At 44.9% G+C, this 21,482-nt stretch overlaps 1 protein-coding gene across 2 annotated transcripts in view; it reads left to right on the forward strand.

Moving 5' to 3' along the window:
* The first annotated feature begins 604 nt into the window (after positions 1 to 604).
* The window catches only part of LOC118386924 (tubulinyl-Tyr carboxypeptidase 2-like), a 43,240-nt gene continuing 22,362 nt past the window's right edge, over positions 605 to 21,482 (forward strand). Inside the window, exons 1-7 of one of the 2 annotated variants that reach the window (XM_035774932.2) lie at positions 605 to 867; positions 1,092 to 1,541; positions 8,057 to 8,145; positions 8,795 to 8,851; positions 9,311 to 9,385; positions 13,849 to 14,230; positions 16,135 to 16,253. In XM_035774932.2, the coding sequence (XP_035630825.1) occupies positions 1,224 to 1,541; positions 8,057 to 8,145; positions 8,795 to 8,851; positions 9,311 to 9,385; positions 13,849 to 14,230; positions 16,135 to 16,253 (1,040 nt within the window). In that variant the 5' untranslated portion in view covers positions 605 to 867; positions 1,092 to 1,223. Of the gene's footprint in view, positions 1,542 to 8,056; positions 8,146 to 8,794; positions 8,852 to 9,310; positions 9,386 to 13,848; positions 14,231 to 16,134; positions 16,254 to 21,482 lie in introns of both variants that reach the window. The other variant, XM_035774930.2, reaches the window with a different exon arrangement.

The following is a 21,482-nucleotide window of genomic DNA, read 5'->3' on the forward strand; positions in this document are numbered from 1 at the left end:
TTGTGACAGTATCATAAGTGACTGAAATGCTAGCACTAGGTTGAAAACGTGTAGAGAAAGTTAGAAACCCCAATTAGAATTGGCTTACATTGTCCAGAATATGTGCATATTTGACCAACTAGCCTGTTGCTGGAGTGCATATTCTCACATTTCTAAACAAGTAGGCCTAACCTTGATATCCCGCTAGGGTAGGCTATTTTGATACATAAATAAAATGTCCTATCACTTAACAATATTTATTGTTTCTATGCATTAACAATCAAGCCTTTGATCATCTTGGACAATATGTAAGTATGTCCATACGTTTACTTTCAGAATAGCCACTGACCATTTCACGTCCGACCCCAACTGATTACCTTGAATCAGTGTGAAGTTGTTACATTGTAACAACCTTTATGACAGTACGACTTTAAAAGTGTTGACCGATGGTGAGAAAAAAAATCCATTTGTTGCAAATTTCACTTGTTGACGCCCTCATCCGCTATCGCCACCAATCACAGCAAGGGATTAGTTCCTTATTTGGTATGAATTCTACTTAAGTCCGCCTCTCTTTGTTGCTACACCCAATGAAATAATTTAGATCGCGTCTGGCTGCCGGGGTTACTATAGACAGAACAACATAGTGACATCATTTAAGCAAAAGATTAACCATGTGATGGATGACTAAATTGCCAAAGAGGAGTTTTCATAATGAGGACAAAGCTTTCGAATTGCCTACTCGATATTGGGGAAATATGTAGACTACGAACGGAACGCAATGCAATGCAGGGGTTGTCTCAAGCGGTGGGGGTCATACGTTCCGGCAGTGTTCTGAGCAAAGGATGAAGTTAAAGAGGAGCGAGCCAAACCGTGAATATTCTACTACGGGTAACCAGCAAACTACATTGTTATGAATGGTCCACACACTATGCGGTATTTAAGTAGGCTATGCTTTGCGGTTTGATTACTTGGTGGCATCTTTCAGCCTTTTTAATGAGTAAAGATTATGCTTAGCTGAATATGAAATGCACATTTTTTCTGGTGCATTTCTACCTAAAAAAGCTTGACATATGCGATTTTTTTCTTAATTTCGTTTATTTGAGTGATTGCAGTATCCGTTATCAGGACGTACGGGAGTGGATATTGGTACAGCAACATGTTATAGGAATTCTGGGTTATTGACAAAAGCAAGTGGAATCATCACGGGCTGCCATCTGCAGGGACCTCCACTTTTGAATTGAACGATGACTGGACCCAACGCCACTAGCACTTGTTCACCTGCAGCTAAGATGGGGAGGCACCGATCCAAAAGTACCAGTGGCAGTACGTACTGCAACTCGAGCCCGGGTGCTGAATCTGCCACCCTTAGCACCCCCAACAACGCTGGACGTTCATCGGGAGAAGAAGATGAGAAAGATGGGGGTGTGCTCTTTTACGTGAACAGAACTGGTTTTCCCATTGAGGGTGTCACTTGGGAGAGGATGTGGACTCATGTAGCCAAAGTACACCCCGATGGACAAGACATGGTCAGCAAGATAAGGAATGCTGCATACCTTCCCAAAGTAAGTATAGCCTCAAAGCTAGACTGATAAGCAGTGATATTGTCCTAAAAATCCTGTGCAATTACCATGTAATAACCAACACTGACATGTGCTTCAAATTGCAATTCAACAAATATCATTTGCAATTCCATCCATGCAAAGAATCCATCAAATCACATGCACCGAATACAGTGAATTGCTTACTTACAAGCCCTTAACCAACAATGCAGTTTTAAGAAAATACTTACGAAAAGTGTGAAATAAAAGTAACAAATAATTAAAGAGCAGCAGTAAAATAACAATAGCGAGGCTATACAGTGGGTACCGGTACAGAGTCAATGTGCGAGGGCACCGGTTAGTCGAGGTAATTGAGGTAATATGTACATGTAGGTAAAAGTTGTTAAAGTGACTATGCATCGTATAATAACAGAGAGTAGCATTCACAGAACCATAACAGGATGAGTTGAAGATTTCCTCCTGAAAGTCTTTCCTGATTATCCTGTTGAGGAATGAAGCATTAAAAGGCATGCAGATTATTTCAGCCTGCCCTGGCATCCAACAGGACACCACATTGCCGGAGTGATTTCATCAGAGGCCAGACATAACCGGGACTGAGTGTCACCAAGCAGGGATCAGTGTTGAGAGCCTCTTTCTCTGTCACTGGTGGGAGTGGGACTGTGCTGAGATCAGTGTTGAGAGCCTCTTTCTCTGTCACTGGTGTGAGTGGGACTGTGCTGAGATCAGTGTTGAGAGCCTCTTTCTCTGTCACTGGTGGGAGTGGGACTGTGCTGAGAAAGGAGACTCTGGAGCATTACTCATTTGTACGCCGGCAATTAGTGCATGTGATGCCAAATCCCAAACTCATAGCACACTGTCAGCTATATAAAGCATATGACAACAATGCACGCAGGAACCTTTGTAATTGCCACGGTCTGTGTCCATTCTTGGTGTTGCTTCTGCATTAGTTGTTGGAGCTATGACCAGGGGCTGCTTTGGTGCTGCATCATCAAGGGACAGTGTGAAACTCGCTTTTATGTTCAGTGTCTTATGAACTACCCTTTGGCAGTCCACAATAACAGTAACTGTGGGATTTCCCTCATTCCATTATATACCTTTGTCCATCATCTAATCCTCTCCACTCAATAATAAACCAGCACAAACACTATCTATAGTCTATGCCTTTGTGAATAGGTGAATGGTAGTTGTGTTCTGCAGTGTTACAGGCAGCTCAGGGATAACCTCAGGGCCAGTGTCTGGGTAACTGTGTGGAGGAGCGAATGAGCATTGCACTGCTGTCTGTGGAACTCACATGTATGCATACAGAGCTATAGGCTACAGAGAGAAACCTGTGAAGTGTCAGACAGCATCAACCTGCAGCATGCTCTGAGGGCTGGAGGTGTGATTAAAGCGTGCCTCGTGATCCATTCATTCCTTGCAATTTTTGCAAGGGTTTTCTGTATTCACCTGTAGTCATTCATTGTTTTGGGAACTTGATTCATGGTTCCACTGGCCCACCCATATGGCATGTTGGTAAGATGTTAGCAGATTTGACTCTCGGTCTCCTGAAATACTGTATTTCTCTATGTTCTGCTCTATTGATATTATGGTAACATTACTATGCCATGTCAGGAATGGTAACACCACTGTGTGAGCTCTGTGCCCTTACTTTGCCCTGATTATTTGAAGGGGTTGGTTGTGAGCGAACTAATCCACCATCTCGGATTTGAGTCTAGGATAATCTGTTATGGCATAATACTTTCCAAAAAGCTTTTTACAGGAAACAAAACAGGCTTTCAGCCCAAAGCCTCCCATTCTGTTTCAAACTTACCTCATGTGCACCTCATTGCATCACAATAGGATTTGGTTAGTCTGAACTGAGCTCCAAACGTGGTGCTACTGAATGAAGAATCATTTATGTATTTGTTTTTATTTCACATGCAGCCCAATGGGAGAAGGTTCAATCTAATGTTTTATGGTACCTTTATGGTAATCACATGAAAACTGTAAGAAATCATGCTCTGAACAGGCCTACTAGTCTCTGACCAATGCCCAACTATCTTCTTGAGAGAGACAGATGCCCAGGGTCTTTGGTGCTGCAGTCACATCTTGGCTGTCACTATCAGGTTTCAGTGATTGTCTCCTGGGGAAGTAAAGTTAGATTAGAGTCACCACACAGGGGGCGGCCTGTTTGACCCCCACACGACCTCTCTAAAGCTGGGGAACAGACAGACGGGACGGCTGGACGGAAAGGGAGAAATCCCTCTTTGAACTAGCTTTTAATTCCCGCTTGTCCACCTGTGAGGAGCGTATGGTACGTCGACAGACAGACCATGCATTGCCAGCCTCAGCCTTGCTCAGTCAGGTCACCAGGTGTTAATACTATCCCACTTACGGCGGTGCTGAAATATACATTTCAAAGCTTGTCTCCATTTCCCTCTGTGTAATTGTCCTCTTTTTTTAATAAGAAGTCTTTCACACTTTTATAATAAGGAATTAAGTTGAGTCACACACTCTTGCCTTTAGGTCCGGTAGTTCTCTGAGCTCCGCAGGGCGCCCTCCTCTTCTTCAGATTGGAGAAAAGGAAAGGAAGAAAGAGGAGCAGGCAGACAGCTAATTACACCTGGTGAATTGGGAGCATTGTGTGTTGCGCTCCTGTAAACTCTCTCTCAACACTAACACTGCATCTAAATGAGAATAGAACTAAAATAAGACACACTTTATAACTCCATGCGAGATGGACATTTGTCTTCTGCTTTTGTCTTATACAGTACCAGTCAAAAGACACACCTACTCATTCCAGGGCTTGTCTTTATTTGTACTATTTTCCACATTGTAGAATAATAGTGAAGACATCAACACTATGAAATAACACATATGGAATCATGTACTGACCAAAAAAGTCCTATACAAATCAAATATATGTTATATTTGAGATTCTGCAAAGTAGCCACCCTTTGCCTTGATGACAGCTTTGCACACTCTTGGCATTCACTCAACCAGCTTCATGAGGTAGTCACCTGGAATGCATTTCAATTAACAGGTGTGCCTTGATAAAAGTTAATTTGTGGAATTTCTTTCCTTTACGCATTTGAGCCAATCAGTTGTGTTGTGACAAGGTAGGGATGGTATACAGAAGATACCAAGTCCATATTATGGCAAGAACAGCTCAAATAAGCAAAGAGAAATGACAGTCCATCATTACTTTAAGACATGAAGGTCAGTCATTACAGAACATTTCAAGAACTTTGAATGTTTCTTCAAGTGCAGTCGCAACAACCATCAAGAACTATGATGATACTGGCTCTCATGAGGACCACCACAGGAAAGGAAGAACCAGAGGTACCTCTGCTGCAGAGGATATGTTCATTGGAGTTACCAGCCTCAGAAATTGCAGTCCAAATAAATGCATCACAGAGTTGAAATAACAGACACATCTCACATCTACTGTTCAGAGGAGACTGCTTGAATCAGGCCTTTGTGGTCAAATTGATGCAAAGAAACCACTACTAAAGGACAACAATAAGAAGAAGAGACTTGCTTGTCCTTTGGTCTGATGAGTCCAAATTTACACAAGTTTACATAAGTAATCAGACCCCTTAGTACTTTGTTGAAGCCCCTTTGGCAGTGATTACAGTCTCAGGTCGTCTTGGGTATGACGCTACAAGCTTGGCACACCTGTATTTGGGGAGTTTTTCCCATTCTTCTCTACAGATCCTCTCAAGCTCTGTCAGGTTGGATGTGGAATGTCGCTGCACAGCTATTTCCAGGGCTCTCCAGATAGGTTCGATCAGGTTCAAGTTCGGGCTCTGGCTTGGCCACTCAAGGACATTCAGAGAGTTATCCTGAAGCCACTCCTGCGCTGTCTTGGCTGTGTGTTTAGGGTTGTCCTGTTGGAAGGTGAACCTTTTCCTCAGTCTGAGGTCCTGAGCGCTCTGGAGCAGGTTTTCATCAAGGATCTCTCTGTACTGCTCCATTTATCTTTCCCTCGATCCTGACTATTCTCCCAGTCCCTGTTGCTGAAAAGCGCCCCCACAGCATGATGTTCCCACCACCATGCTTCAGCTTAGGGATGGTGCCAGGTTTCCTCCAGACGTGATGTTTGGCATTTAGGCCAAAGATGGAAATCTTGGTTTCATCAGACCTTTTGGCTCCAACTCCAAGCGGGCTGTCATGTGCCTTTTACCGAGGAGTGGCTTCCGTCTAGCCACTCGACCATAAAGGCCTGATTGGTGGAGTACTGCAGAGATGGTTGTCCTTCTTTTTTTTGTGTGTCTTTTTTTTTTACCCCCTTTTTCGTGGTATCCAATTGTTAGTAGTTACTATCTTGTCTCATCACTACAACTCCCGTACGAGCTCGGGAGAGACGAAGGTTGAAAGCCATGCGTCCTCCGAAACACAACCCAACCAAGCCGCACTGCTTCTTAACACAGCGCGCATCCAACCCGGAAGCCAGCCGCAACAATGTGTCGGAGGAAACACCGTGCACCTGGCGACCGGATAGCGTGCACTGCGCCCGGCCCGCCACAGGAGTCGCTAGTGCGCGATGAGACAAGGATATCCCTACCAGCCAAACCCTCCCTAACCCGGACGACGCTAGGCCAATTGTGCGTCGCCCCACATACCTCCCAGTTGCGGCCAGCTCCGACAGAGCCTGGGCGCGAACCCAGAGTCTCGCAGTGGCCTTGACCACTGCGCCACCCGGGAGGCCCTGTGTTATTACATTTCTATATGTGATGTGGTTGGCTACACTTTGAGAAGATGTCTGATACCAAGCACAAGGAAATCCTTTCCTCAGTCAGCACTTATCCTCAGAGATAAAGAGAGGGAGAGAAGAAAGAAATACCCCTGTACTCCTTCCCTGACCCAGCAGAATGATGTTCCATTCCAGGCTCTCCACAGTGGAGATAGGGCTGGCAGGGGGATTGTGTGAGGGATTATTGAGAAATAAGACCCAGCGCAACTAACTGCTGAATATTACACTGTTTTTTGCTTACTCATTTGCACAGTTTTGATTTAAAGCTTTTGAAATTAGCCTGTGTGATGAGCGAGAGCTTAGACCACTATCTGTAGGAGATAAAGGGCTGATGAGACCTATCTGTAGGGGGTGGAGGGATGATGAGACCTATCTGTAGGGGGTAGAGGGCTGATGAGCCCTATCTGTAGGGGGTAGAGGGCTGATGATCCCTATCTGTAGGGGATGGAGGGCTGATGAGATCTATCTGTAGGGGGTGGAGGGCTGATGAGATCTATCTGTAGGTGGTAGAGGGCTGATGAGATCTATCTGTAGGGGGTAGAGGGCTGATGAGCCCTATCTGTAGGGGGTAGAGGGCTGATGAGCCCTATCTGTAGGGGGTAGAGCTGATGATCCCTATCTCACCTTGATTGGTTTGGGGTTATCTTATCCTCTCAGCTCACCTTGATTGGTTTGGGTTTCTCTTATCCTCTCATCTCACCTTGATTGGTTTAGGTTTCTCTTATCCTCTCTTCTCACCTTGATTGGTTTAGGTTTCTCTTATCCTCTCAGCTCACCTTGATTGGTTTGGGTTTCTCTTATCCTCTCATCTCACCTTGATTGGTTTAGGTTTCTCTTATCCTCTCTTCTCACCTTGATTGGTTTGCGGTTATCTTATCCTCTCATCTCACCTTGATTGGTTTGGGATTCTCTTCTCCTGTCCACACAAAATATACACATTTGCTATCTCTCTCACACCCTCTTTCTCTGTACCTGTGGCTGATCCAGTGGCTGTATTGTTCTCTGTTGAGTCAGATACTACACAAACCTGGTTGAAAGGATCAGTGTGTGTGCGTGTGTGTGTGTGTGTGTGTGTGTGTGTGTGTGTGTGTGTGTGTGTGTGTGTGTGTGTGTGTGTGTGTGTGTGTGTGTGTGTGTGTGTGTGTGTGTGTGTGTGTGTGTGTGTGTGTGTGTGTGTGTGTGTGTGTGTGTGTGTGTGTGTGTGTGTGTGTGTGTGTGCCATTGATTGATCAGAGAAACAGACCTAACAATGACTAACTAGAATTACTAATATCCTGGAAAGGAAATGTCTTCCCTCTGGGTTTAGGGCATGGTACTCTGTCATTAGTTTGATCCATCACCTCAGGCTTTCCAAATAGACCATAGTAGGGTTTGTGTGACTGAGACAGAAGGCTAAACTGTTTGTCTTCAGCATGACACCAGACTCCTCAGATAAGCTTTGTTTAACAGCTCTCTTGAGAGGAAATTACATAGCGTTTAGTCTACTGGGTCACCTTCCTCCGCACACGCACACGCACACACACACACACACGCGCACACACACACACACACACACACACACACACACACACACACACACACACACACACACACACACACACACACACACACACACACACACACACACACACACACACACACACACACACACACACACACACACACACACACACACACACTGACTCAATGACTGTACAGTAGAAGGCCTTCAATATTGCCACATGTTTATGTTTCCACCACCACCAAGATCAATCTAACATAGTCTTTCTTTGTCATCCCACAGCACCCTGTGCCATCGGTCCCCAACTTCAAGCCCTCCATGTCTGTCCCTGCCTGGCTGCTGGCCATCCAGAACTACATGAAGGCACTGCAGTATCCTTTCCCTGCCGAGCACTCAACCTGCCACCTCCCTTCCCTTATCCTCCTCTCATCCCCCGTTCACAGAACACGCTGAGAAGAGAGAAACCACAGCTAACTTTAGGGCACAATGTCCTATAGCTCATTGCAGATCCGTGACACATTTCACACTGTTTAATTCACTCTGAAGCCCTGGGGGTTGCACAGTATGTATGCAGTGTGTTAGCTAACTAACACGTGTCAACGTTTTCAGGTGGGCTTAATTTATTGTGATTGTTACCAGGGGAGTGCAGGTGCACCAACTGCCATACTGTAGCTACAGGTGCACCAACTGCCATACTGTAGCCACAGGTGCTCCGTGGGTCTGTAAATAATGTCACACTACTTTATAGTCTTCACTCTGTTAACTGCAGGAGACACATTCAGATGGAGAGTAGCCATCGTTTTCAAATTCGTTTCAGTTAGACTTGACACATGACAGTGAGGGGGGGGGGATGTAGTCAATGAGGTCTTTGAGGTACAGTTTTTTTTCTCTCGGATATTCATAAACCTCTAGCCTACAATAGATTAATTACATCAACCTGATATCAGAAACATCACCATTCCCCCTCTCGCCCAGCCGTTAATTGCAGACTCCTTTGAATGCCCCTTAACTGTCTGTCAGATACAATCACACAGGAACTCAGTTCTTTGAGATAAGGAAGACCAGACCATTGTGTGGGTAAGTGTGGCTGTGAGGCCGTGTCTGTGGTATCTCAATTGGTTCGTGTTTGTGTCTTTCCTGTGTCTGCCACTGTGCCGAGCCAGAAGAGAGGTCCCACTACTCTGTGAGACAACATAATTTGTCTGTAGAAGAATATAGGCCAGTTCATATGTTGAAAATAGCTGTCCTCTGCCTCTTGCTGTGTCCTTTACCCAGAGTACACATGCTATGTGCATGTACTCTGCAGCCAGGACATTTAACGTGCTATCGAAAATATGGTAAAGGGGTCATCGTATTTAGAAGATGGTGCTTTCAGTAGTGTACTTGGCTTGTACTTGACACATTTGAAGTCAATCAAACAGGGTCTGTTGTTATCCTGTTTGAACAACACCATTGTGTCATTGTTTGTATAAGGCACCAAAGGCCACTTTGTATGAAACAAGAATATTCACTACAATCATCTTTGTTCTCTTTCAGGTTGATGGAGACTGCGAGAGAAATGATCAGGGAATCTCTTCCAATCAAATGCCTTGAAGCTGTCATCCTTGGGATGTATCCTTTCTTTGCCTGTAGGAACAGTCAGAGATACACATTAACCGATGGAAGTTAGAGCGGATCTGTTTCTGGTCCTGAGATGCCCGATGAAACCCCTGAAATCAATTAGATACGTTCAGTTGTGCGACTGACGAGGTACACCCTTTCCCTTTAATATTCCCCCTTAGGCCAGTAAGACTCACAGATGCCCCTGTTGCTAGGAAACAAGAGTCTGAAAGTTCAAAGTGGAACCTCCCTCCTAGCATATAGGCAGGCAGAGAAAAGTTTCTGCAGCGTCTCGCATATTGCCATTTAGAGCGGCTTGGCTGCTGGGCCTTTTCACCAACGGTTACTGTCACGTCCGAGCCTGATCTTTCTCAGGGGCACAGGTTTATTTATCCTCAGTCAAAACTGCAGGCTGGTCTCATGAAGAAAAAGGCTGTGTCTGTTGACTTGACAGGCTTTTCTCTCGGTTTATCCCACTGGGCACAGACGTCAGTTCAACATCTTTTCATTTACAGTTGGTTTAGTTGTCAACTAACTTGAATTCAATATGAAACAATTAAATAAATGTCATAATGTCATTGGATTTAGGTAAAAAATACCAAATTCTTTTACATTAAATACTAAATCCAATCAGTTTTACATGATGATTCAACATCATCACATTGAATTCTTTGGTTGAAGTGACATGGAAACAATGTTTATTCGACCTGTTTTTGCCCAGTGGGATGTCATAGGCGCAAGTCCAAGTCTGTCAGGTGAGACCAAACCTGTTAACCCTCATTGACAAAGATGATAAGCTCAATGATGCTTTGACTTGCAACAGACATTCTCCGGTCTCCTAGATGAAAGAGCCAGCCAAGCTGTATGCTAAGATACAGAACCAGTTGATATGTTCAGATAATAGTGAGAAAATTAGTGACTCAGTTGTTACAGCATGGCTCTTAGTTTTGTTCTGTGAATGGTTTAGTAGATGGAGTGTTGTATACTCGTGTTTTCTTATGATACAACCTATGTTTCCCTCCAGATCAACTACTACAGCCTTGTCTTTGTGTTGAGCTGAATCCTCCAGTAACTTGGTGCATTAGTAGGTCCCCCCGCAAGGCAAATTCCTCTACTACAGATAAGAGGTTCTGAGTACAGTAGCCTAAGATGCTTATCGCAGAGAGGAGAAACAGAGTTTATGTTTGTTTTTTAAAGAATAACTCAGTTTCATCAGGTCTTGGACATATTTGTAATGGAACTATGTATGCTCTTATTATTGTCACACATTTAAACAGATGTTTTGTTGTTGCCTGTTATGAGGATTGATAGAACGTCAAATAATTAGGGTGAATGAGGGCATATCATTTTAATACTTTAGAAAACAGTGAATGTACTGGATCAGGGGTCAATGGCAGTCTTGTCCCAGCAGAATGTTTAGATGTTTATTGCGAGTTGGTTTCGCCTTTCACTTAATGATAGATATTTGGTTTTAAAAAACAAGAGGGGCAGCAGATGGTTTTACTAAAGTGCTGACCCTCCTCTTGACCAAACAGTGGTGCATCGTGGATCATATTTACTATGGGCCATCTTCCACACACAGCATCATGGCAACCGAGCAAGCATGTATCTTAATTAGTGTTTGTCATATACCTAGAGATATGCTGTTCTGTTGGAGAAGGGCTTAGGGGGCAGTTAACAGGCGTGTCATTAATATTTGCAACGCCTCCCTGGAGTTTTCCCAGCTCAGGTGTTAAAGCAGCGTGAGCCAGTACTGCTGGAGCTAGTAAATACAGGCCTCATAGTCATACGCCGCTTGGTTTGGTTTCTATGGCAACAATAATCCTCCCCAGGTATTGGAAAGAGCTCTTGCCTGGTGGCAGATAAGAGGAAGTATGCTACTATTGGGGTTGGGGTGTATCATTGGTAATATGTGATATTTTTGTAGTTAGTTAATGGGGCATTCATTAAGGAGAGGCAATAGGGGGACTCTGTGTGTGTGTGTGTACAGTATGTGTGGACAGTGTAGACAGACCCAGCTACCACAGCGGAGGACAGAGTGGCTTGCTTTTTTTCTGTTCTAACTGCCGCCTCAATGAATAATCACACCAACGTTCTGCAACCGCCACCGCACTGCGCTCCCTACTCTGTGAAAAAACTCAAGTATGCTCTCCGAGGGGGATTATTTCTGCTGTCTGTCTGTATTCTCCCAACGTTGGGCTTGTTTCTCATGGGAAAACAGAGTGTAACTGATCAAAGTGTTGATGTCAACTACCATAACCTCCTTTCATGGTGCTTCCTGTCCTGTGGTGATCTTAAATAATACCTGTCACTCTTCTCTCAAACCTTAAGATCTCTCTTCTTCAAATGGGATATGCCCACTTTATTCAGTTGAGGCTTCCTCTGTGAATATTTCTCTACAGGCATCTTGCTTGTGAAACATGACTCGTGACCGTACACGGACGCTACAAAGATGCCTTTTAACTATGTATGTTGTGGAAGGGAATCCCCATTGCACCTGTTAAACTGGTCGGCTGGTCAGTTGATGCTGAAATGTGCTCCCTCTCTCAGATCCAATGTATTATCTCAACCACAGTAGCAGCCAGCTTGTGTTATTGTTACTGCACAACACACTGCAGAGTGAGGGTGCAGCGAAAACAGCCTGCTTATTGAAAACATGAGACGACAACATTACTGATGATGATACGGATGAGTGGATCATAGATCATAGATGCATAATATATGTCTGGATGATGATGAGGTCAGTTCTGCTGAGGCTAATGGTTGGTAGTGGTTGACCCTTTCTCAGGCCAGTCAGTGGGGCTGCCAGTTGCTTTTTATTGGTCATAAGGTCACTGATACACACAGTGGAGTTTCCTATTCTTGTGTTTGTCACTATAGTTCCTCTACTGCCTCGGGACCTGGACAGTCCCAGATAATCCATCTCCAAGCTTGCCGTGTCCCCCTCCGCCCCCCTCTCTCCTGGGCAGTCCCAGATAACCCATCTCCAAGCTTGCCGTGTCCCCCTCCGCCCCCTCTCTCCTGGGCAGTCCCAGATAACCCATCTCCAAGCTTGCCGTGTCCCCCTCCGCCCCCCTCTCTCCTGGGCAGTCCCAGATAACCCATCTCCAAGCTTGCCGTGTCCCCTCCGCCCCCTCTCTCCTGGGCAGTCCCAGATAACCCATCTCCAAGCTTGCCGTGTCCCCCTCCGCCCCCTCTCTCCTGGGCAGTCCCAGATAACCCATCTCCAAGCTTGCCGTGTCCCCCTCCGCCCCCTCTCTCCTGGGCAGTCCCAGATAACCCATCTCCAAGCTTGCCGTGTCCCCCTCCGCCCCCCTCTCTCCTGGGCAGTCCCAGATAACCCATCTCCAAGCTTGCCGTGTCCCCCTCCGCCCCCCTCTCTCCTGGACAGTCCCAGATAACCCATCTCCAAGCTTGCCGTGTCCCCCTCCGCCCCCCTCTCTCCTGGGCAGTCCCAGATAACCCATCTCCAAGCTTGCCGTGTCCCCCTCCGCCCCCCTCTCTCCTGGGCAGGCCAGATTTGTCAAATCTGCCGCATCGTGCGCCGCCCAGCCACGCTGCAGTGGATCCACAGGCCAGTTACATAAGAGTTCTGGGGAGACACATACAGAGTATAAGCCCCAAGGAGAGGCTAGCCTGGTGTGCATTGTGTGAGACACTAGATGCCACGTTAGGACACCACAGCTATTTATTCCTGGGACTTTTAGGAATAACAGTCTTTTAGTGTCTGGCTACTTTCGAATGAAATATGCATATACTGTATCCTCAAATTTTGTTTGAAAGAAATGTATCTGTTTTGTAATAGTATCCCATCCTATGATGTACAGAGATGTACTACAGTCTGTCCGCTGTAATGAAACTGATATAATGAATGTTAAACCTGTCAGCTCCAAACCCTCTCATTCACTCCCTCCATTAGCTGATTTGATTTAGAGATATAGTGAGTGTGGCTGTGTTTGGGTTCAAAGACAAGCCACTCTTACTAAATCTGCTTCTCCATTATTAAAACAGCCAATGCCAGTTAGCTAATGAGTTTCTGGAAATAATATAATGAATTTGTGAGTGGGCTTAACATTGGCTTGGATACGCCTCTCTCTCTCTCTCTCTCTCTCTCTCTCTCTCTCTCTCTCTCTCTCTCTCTCTCTCTCTCTCTCTCTCTCTCTCTCTCTCTCGTAAACATCAAGTGATCACCATTCAGGAGATTATTAGGGAGTATTTATCTCTGAAAAGTTGTTGTTGATTATACTACTGATGCTAACCCCTTTAACCATGATGCTTTTGCCTTCTTCTTTCTTTCTTTCTTTCTTTCTTTCTTTCTTTCTTTCTTTCTCTCTCTCTTTCTTTCTCTCTTGCGCTCGCTTGCTCTCTCTTTCTGTGTATATAATTACAAGCATTCACTAGACAGCATTAAATTCCCTGAAACTGTTGTTGTTGCTAATGATGCCAGTTAACGTCCTTGACCATGGTCACCCCAGATACCTGACCAACGGGCTGACGTCGGTGGAGCGTTTCCCCATCAGCTTCAAGACCCAGTTCTCAGGGAACCACTTCCACCACGTGGTGCTGGGCGTCTACTGCAACGGACGCTATGGTACGCTGGGCATGAGCCGCCGCCAAGACCTCATGGACAAGGCCTTGACCTTCCGCACGCTCAGCGAGTTGGTGATGGAGTTCGAGGACTCGTACCGTCGCTACCAGCACACGCTGAAGAAGGTGAAGATCGGCCTGTACGTGCCCCACGACCCGCACGTCTTCCAGCCCATCGAGTGGAAGTACCTGGTGCTCAACGCCGCCCGCCTGGGGAAAGAGGACATGAGGAAGGAGCTGGAGAAACATGGCCGAGACATGAGGATGAAGGTGCCATGTTGTTGTCCTACTTTCTCACATTTTTCTCCTCTCGGCAGACACGAGAGGGCATATGTGTCAAACTTGATTACTCGACGCCTCACTGCCCTCCTTTGATACATTTTCCCCGTTTAGTATCTACAACACTGTATGTAACCCCGTGGATGCCCAAATACTATATTTCACAAGTCTTTGAACAATACTCCTAATTGTAGGGTACAGTATACTGTACGTTTGAACTCTGTTCGGTTGAAAATGTTCAACACAATAGATAAGCTCTCTAGTCGACTGACCCGAGGTCATCCCCGAGGGAGCGTTCAACTCGTTTGTGTTGCTTTGGCTTGGCTTCCGTCTGGAACGGCATCATGTCATGGAATTCCCTCTTTGTTCCCCGCCTGAAACCAGGGCGGCTACCACGGAGGGGCGATGGGTGTAATATGAACCGTCAGGGATAATTAAGGCCAGAGTTCCCCTCAGTGGAAGAGAGAGAGACAGAGAAGACAGAGAGGCTGGCTGGTTGGACCACGTCTCCCAGATTCATCTGACTCAGCTGTAGCGTGGTGGTTGGTGGGGGATGGTAGTAAGATGGTGCGGCTGACTATCACAGCAACAGTAAATGTAGGTCATGTGTTCCCAGCTGCCCAGCGCTGGAGATACAGCCTTAACCTCTGTATTTGACCTCTCGTTAGCTGTGCATAGTTAACATACATACAGAAAATGTGTCAGTGTATATATAGATATTACCGTATTTCTGGAAACTGAAGAACTCACATACTACCCTTTTCCTTTTTAGAACTAGTAATAGGGACATTAGTGTAAAAACACTTTTCTCATTTGAATTAATCAATCTCTGAATAATTTTACAGTGAAAATGATCAGAGGCTATTTGGGAAATTCTTCTAGTGTGTCTTCTATGCCCAACACAGACAGAGAGCTTGCATTTTATACAGTATAGCAGAGCAGTGTCTGTCCTATAACCCTCCCCCGCTACCACACACACATCCTTATGTCTATCACCAATCTTATGACTAACATCCTGCCTATGCTCTCAGCTGCATGTGGTTTCTGGAGCACGGAATATGAGCTGCTTCCTGTTTGTTCGTTCCAGGAAATCCTTTTCATAATTATTCTCCAGTCTCCTCCGGACTGTCCGTCAGCAGTGAGCTCTCATTAGGTTTCTACCAGGACAGGGTGACCCTGAAACTCGAATTCTGCTAACCAAGCAGTGGATGTTAGTAATATGTTAGTCTCTCTTTCAGTGCCTGTAGTGTGTGTGTGTGTGTGTGTGTGTGTGTGTGTGTGTGTGTGTGTGTGTGTGTGTGTGTGTGTGTGTGTGTGTGTGTGTGTGTGTGTGTGTGTGTGTGTGTGTGTGTGTGTGTGTGTGTGTGTGTGTGTGTGTGTGTGCCGAAAAGCTGCCTATATGTGCCGGTGTGAGCCCGTGGGTAATTGACTTTGCAGAGGGAGTTGACTAGTGGGCTGATTGGGTTAATGGGGTATCATCACGTTAATGAGGGCACTGCCTGGGAGGCTGTCTTCATTACTGTCTGTTAGTGTTTTTACTAATGAAGAGAGACACTCTCGGCTCTCCTCTCCAAAGTCTCTCCACTCCCCACAGTGTCGTCATCCCCTCTCCTCTTCTCCCTACATTGATTCACAGATGGCGCCTTTACTCACTATGTCCCTGAAATCCAACTGTGTCATTAAAAGTTAACTTCTTCAACTGCTCTTTTTATTGAAGCGGAACTTTTCATTTCCCTTTTCATGGCCTGCGGCAAATGGGCCCAGTGAATGGTGAACATGCCTGCTAATTGATAAACAGAATGCAACTCCTCCTGTAGCTTGCAGTAAAGAAACTGCAGCTCAAACCGGATCTTATACATTAGATTCCTAAGTCTTCTTCTGTTGTTTTATCTCAGATCCTGAAGTCATCGAGTGCCCAGTCTCCCATCAAAGAACGGACCAGAGGCAAGTCTCTCTCCCCCCACCGCCGACAGAGCAGCCCCCAAAGACGCCACATCCACCGGAGAGACAAATCGTAAGTATCCTTGGGATCAATCTTAGGTTATTAGCATCACTGAGACAAAAGGTGGAAGGGGGAATGGCCTTTCTTAGATTGGTTTACATTAACATCTCAACCCTCTCTAACAACTAGGAAGAGTTCACATCAGGTTACTTTTGAAGAAAGTTTCCTGGATATCATTAGTTTAATGTTTTATAGTCAAGAATCCTGAGGTTTGAGTTCATTTAAATCTTTTCTTAGAGATTTAATTGAAAGTCGGGCAGGTTTTTAATTAAAAGTAAATTAATCTAAAGCAGATTAGATTGGATATGCATGAGTGAGATTAATAATTCATATCAACTGTTGATCATCACAACTATAAAACCTCTCAATAGCCCATCTTGATTTCTTGGCTAGACGCTATGATGTGAGAGAGAGATGAATTGGCAGTGTGTCTATGCTATGTTTTTCATCCTCTTTTTATATCAATGAGGGCACCCAGCTAGCACATGTGGTTCCTTGAAAGTTGTGGGAACGTACGTTTTTGGTTTTCCATTGGTTCCGGGAATCAAGCCATACATTTCCTGACCAGTAAATCAGAATGTTTTTTTTTAAATGTTCTGAGAATGGAAGTGAAATGTAGCCTTTACTGGGAATGTTAATTTTAAGGTTGCAGAGAGGTTCTGAAAACGTTGTACTATGTTTCCCTGAACATTTTTCTGAGGTTTTTTATTAATGTTGTGAGAACTGAAATTATAGGTTATTTTGAGGTTTTTGAATAACTTCCTTAAAACATTCACTGAATGTTTCAATTGAGACTTTTAATAACTGCTAACTTAATTTGGGTTCACTGTTTTGAACTTCAAGCGCATATAGGACTAATGAAAATGAATTTGCTTAGGCATTATAATAATAACGCCTAAGCATAATTTATTGTGGCACGGCGTCAGTGAGATTCCAACCTATGATCTACTGTTCTCTATCCATGGAATTAGTCCACTGCGCCACCAGGATGGAGTTAGCATGCCATGTTTTTTTACACATTCAATGCTGTTAATTTGAGTCTATTCAAACAGACCCCATTTCAAAGGAAGAAAGCACTCATTAAGATCAGGTGTGGCCAATTAGTGGGAGCAGCCAACATTCCTGAACACACTTAACAAGATAGAGGATAGAGAGAGTTTTGTTTATGCTGAGAATAGAAAGAATATACACTGCTCAAAAAAATAAAGGGAACACTAAAATAACACATCCTAGATCTGAATGAATTAAATATTCTTATTAAATACTTTTTTCTTTACATAGTTGAATGTGCTGACAACAAAATCACACAAAAATGATGAATGGAAATCAAATGTATCAACCCATGAAGGTCTGGATTTGGAGTCACACTCAAAATTAAAGTGGAAAACCACACTACAGGCTGATCCAACTTTGATGTAATGTCCTTAAAACAAGTCCAAATGAGGCTCAGTAGTGTGTGTGGCCTCCACGTGCCTCTATGACCTCCCTACAATGCCTGGGCATGCTCCTGATGAGGTGGCGGATGGTCTCCTGAGGGATCTCCTCCCAGACCTGGACTAAAGCATCCGCCAACTCCTGGACAGTCTGTGGTGCAACGTGGCGTTGGTGGATGGAGCGTGACATGATGTTCCAGATGTGCTCAATTGGATTCAGGTCTGGGGAACGGGCGGGCCAGTCCATAGCATCAATGCCTTCCTCTTGTAGGAACTGCTGACACACTCCAGCCACATGAGGTCTAGCATTGTCTTGCATTAGGAGGAACCCAGGGCCAACCGGACCAGCATATGGTCTCACAAGGGGTCTGAGGATCTCATCTCGGTACCTAATGGCAGTCAGGCTACCTCTGGCGAGCACATGGAGGGCTGTGCGGCCCCCCCAAAGAAATGCCACCCCACACCATGACTGACCCACATCCAAACCGGTCATGCTGGAGGATGTTGCAGGCAGCAGAACGTTCCCCACGGCGTCTCCAGACTGTCACGTCTGTCACATGTGCTCAGTGTGAACCTGCTTTCATCTGTGAAGAGCACAGGGCGCCAGTGGCGAATTTGCCAATCTTGGTGTTCTCTGGCAAATTCCAAACGTCCTGCACGGTGTTGGGCTGTAAGCACAACCCCCACCTGTGGACGTCGGGCCCTCATACCACCCCCATGGAGTCTGTTTCTGACCGTTTGAGCAGACACATGCACAGTTGTGGCCTGCTGGAGGTAATTTTGCAGGGCTCTGGCAGTGCTCCTCCTGCTCCTCCTTGCACAAAGGCGGAGGTAGCAGTCCTGCTGCTGGGTTGTTGCCCTCCTACGGCCTCCTCCACGTCTCCTGATGTACTGGCCTGTCTCCTGGTAGCGCCTCCATGCTCTGGACACTACGCTGACAGACACAGCAAACCTTCTTGCCACAGCTCGCATTGATGTGCCATCCTGGATGAGCTGCACTACCTGAGCCACTTGTGTGGGTTGTAGACTCCGTCTCATGCTACCCCTAGAGTGAAAGCACCGCCAGCATTCAAAAGTGACCAAAACATCAGCCAGGATGCATAGGAACTGAGAAGTGGTCTGTGCTTATCACCTGCAGAACCACACCTTTATTGGGGGTGTCTTGCTAATTGCCTATAATTTCTACCTGTTGTCTATTCCATTTGCACAACAGCATGTGAAATTTATTGTCAATCAGTGTTGCTTCCTAAGTGGACAGTTTGATTTCACAGAAGTGTGATTGACTTGGAGTTACATTGTGTTGTTTAAGTGTTCCCTTTATTTTTTCGAGCGGTGTATTTTTTTAAACATTCTATGAACATTATTTGAACGTTACTAATGTTTTCTTGTGGTTTTTATGGAAAGTTTTGTTAATGTTCTGAGAACATGACTTTAAGTAGAACAATCCTGAAACCTGCAGAAAACATTATGCTGAATACTGAAATTCCCGCAGAATAATGTTGTTTCTTAATATTCTCTCGACGTTCTGAGAACACTACTTTAATTAGAATCACGAGGAAACCTGTAGAAAACATTATGCTGAAGAACTGAAATTCCCACAGAAGAACATTGTTTCTTTACCTTCTCTGAGTTATTTGAGAACATTCCCAATGTCAAACCAGTTGGAGAACGTTCCTAGAACATTACCAAAAATGTAATTAAATGTAACCATGTTTCACATTTTATGAAACGTTCTGTTAAAGTAATGAAATTACTTATTTATTTTTGAAGTTCCTTAAATGTGCTGAATGTTCCAAAGCCAAGCAACTATCTTGCACCATTTCCAGAACATTGTAGGAAGGTTGTGTGCAAATAACCATAGGACAACTAGGCTTTCACCAAGCTATAAGAAAAATATGGTTCTCATAACGTTATGTGCTAGCTGGGCATGGAACCCTGACACACTTACTGAAGTTGCTGACTGTAGCCCTTTACACTGGTACCCATATACGGGTTGAAAATGGCAGGTTTTTGGCAGGAATAAGAATACTTGCCGCACATTTTCCAGGAATAGTCTAATCATGTTACTGGATGTATCCAGAATATTATCCACAAATGAGGCGAAAAGTACAGTCAATTTAAAATGCACATCAAATCCACCGTGTAATGTTTGGATTCAGTGTCGTGTCAGGTGAACTGATGTGCACTCACCTTTGGTCTAATCATTTTCCCATTACCTTCAAACTGTTCCATTCAATTGCTACTATTGTTATGCATATGGATTTAAGATTTAGTCTGTAAGAAACAATTCAATCTATCACTATCCATATAGGCCAATTCCCACGAGTGTAAGGGGTTAAGGAGTTAAGAAAGTTAGATGTTTACTGTAGACGATTGCTCTTCTCTTATCCATAAGGCCCCTTTTCCTGTCTTGCTTCCTAGCTAAAGATCCCAGTTCAGGAAGAGTTCCGTCTGTCATATTCTTATCAGCTGCAGCAGCCAGTTAGAGGAAACAGAGGGCTGAGCAGCAGCACTAGAGTAGATACTGACATTGGCTGATCTGGGTGAACAGCTCATGGTTAAGTTGGAGTTAACGTGGAAGCACACTAGTTTCAGTATGTGTGTGGGGGTGAAGGAGTGAATGTGTGCAATGTGCATTCCAGTGGTATGTAGCCTACGCGTGAGTGTACACCACAGTATGTGTTGTGATGGAGGACCTAACTCAGCGGCTTGGCTGGGCTGACGGTCCATTCTGACAGCACAGCAGTATTATGACAGCCTGCCGAGCAGAGGGAGGGAGGAAGAAGTTCTGCTGACAACATCTGAAAGCCCCAGTCAGCCCAGAGGAGTGTGTCTTATAGAAGGGAAGTGTCCTCTCCTATTATCAATCACCAGCACAGTTGGAGGATTCAGGATGGAGGATCCTGTCCTGACAGAGAGGCTGCTGGGATACTTGCACTGTGGAATGTAGAAGATGTTTCCCATCCCCCCCAAATCAGAACTTGTCTCATCCTCGATTGGTTAAGGTTAGGACGGGGGCTAGTGTAATCTGATCGTAGATCTTTGGTGAAGGACAACTTCTACCTCAAGCCTGTGCAGAAGGCATCCTGGGATTTATGCATGGACTCTCATAATTCCTCTTGGCTATATTTAAGTTCGCTATTGACTGAGTGTGTCACACAGAGACACAGACAGAGAAACAGGACTGGAAGTGTTGTCAAGCTAGAGTGGTTCTGACAAGATAGAGGCTGGAAGAGAGACTCATCCACTCTCACTGATACTTTATTTAAAACCAAACTAGATTTTGAAGTTGTTGATACAAATTAACACACACACACACACGCACTCTAGTGGTGCGTGGGTCAGCTGTTTGTTCACCCGCACCCTCCCGCAATTGCTAATAACCCATCCCCAACCGCCCGACTATATGTGCACCTGACCCTAACACGCAAGTATAGAACATGTGCTGTAGGCAACAGAGAGAGCGGAATGATTTTTTTACAGGGATTGCAGGATTTTTTGCCTAATTTCGATATGTTCCTGCTTATAATTTCCGACATTTTGGTAGGCTGTTTGTTAGTCAACTTGTCTATAATTAGATACGTGTAGCTTTTCTTCTGTCAGTATATGTTTCCCTAGAAGACTAAATAAACCCTTGCTCCCCAGAATAATGTCGGTAAATTTCTCTCTTTCATCTCTGCATCTTTCGCGTTGCAAAGACATTAGGGACCGAGGAGAAAATGCAAAAAAATAAACATGTGAAAAGTTTTCTGTACAAAGTTTCCAAATGATATCAGTTTGACCAGTTGACCAGTAAGGAAATACAATG

This window comes from Oncorhynchus keta, chromosome 8 (assembly GCF_023373465.1).
Source record: "Oncorhynchus keta strain PuntledgeMale-10-30-2019 chromosome 8, Oket_V2, whole genome shotgun sequence".
In the NCBI taxonomy this organism is placed as follows: Eukaryota; Metazoa; Chordata; class Actinopteri; order Salmoniformes; family Salmonidae; genus Oncorhynchus; species Oncorhynchus keta.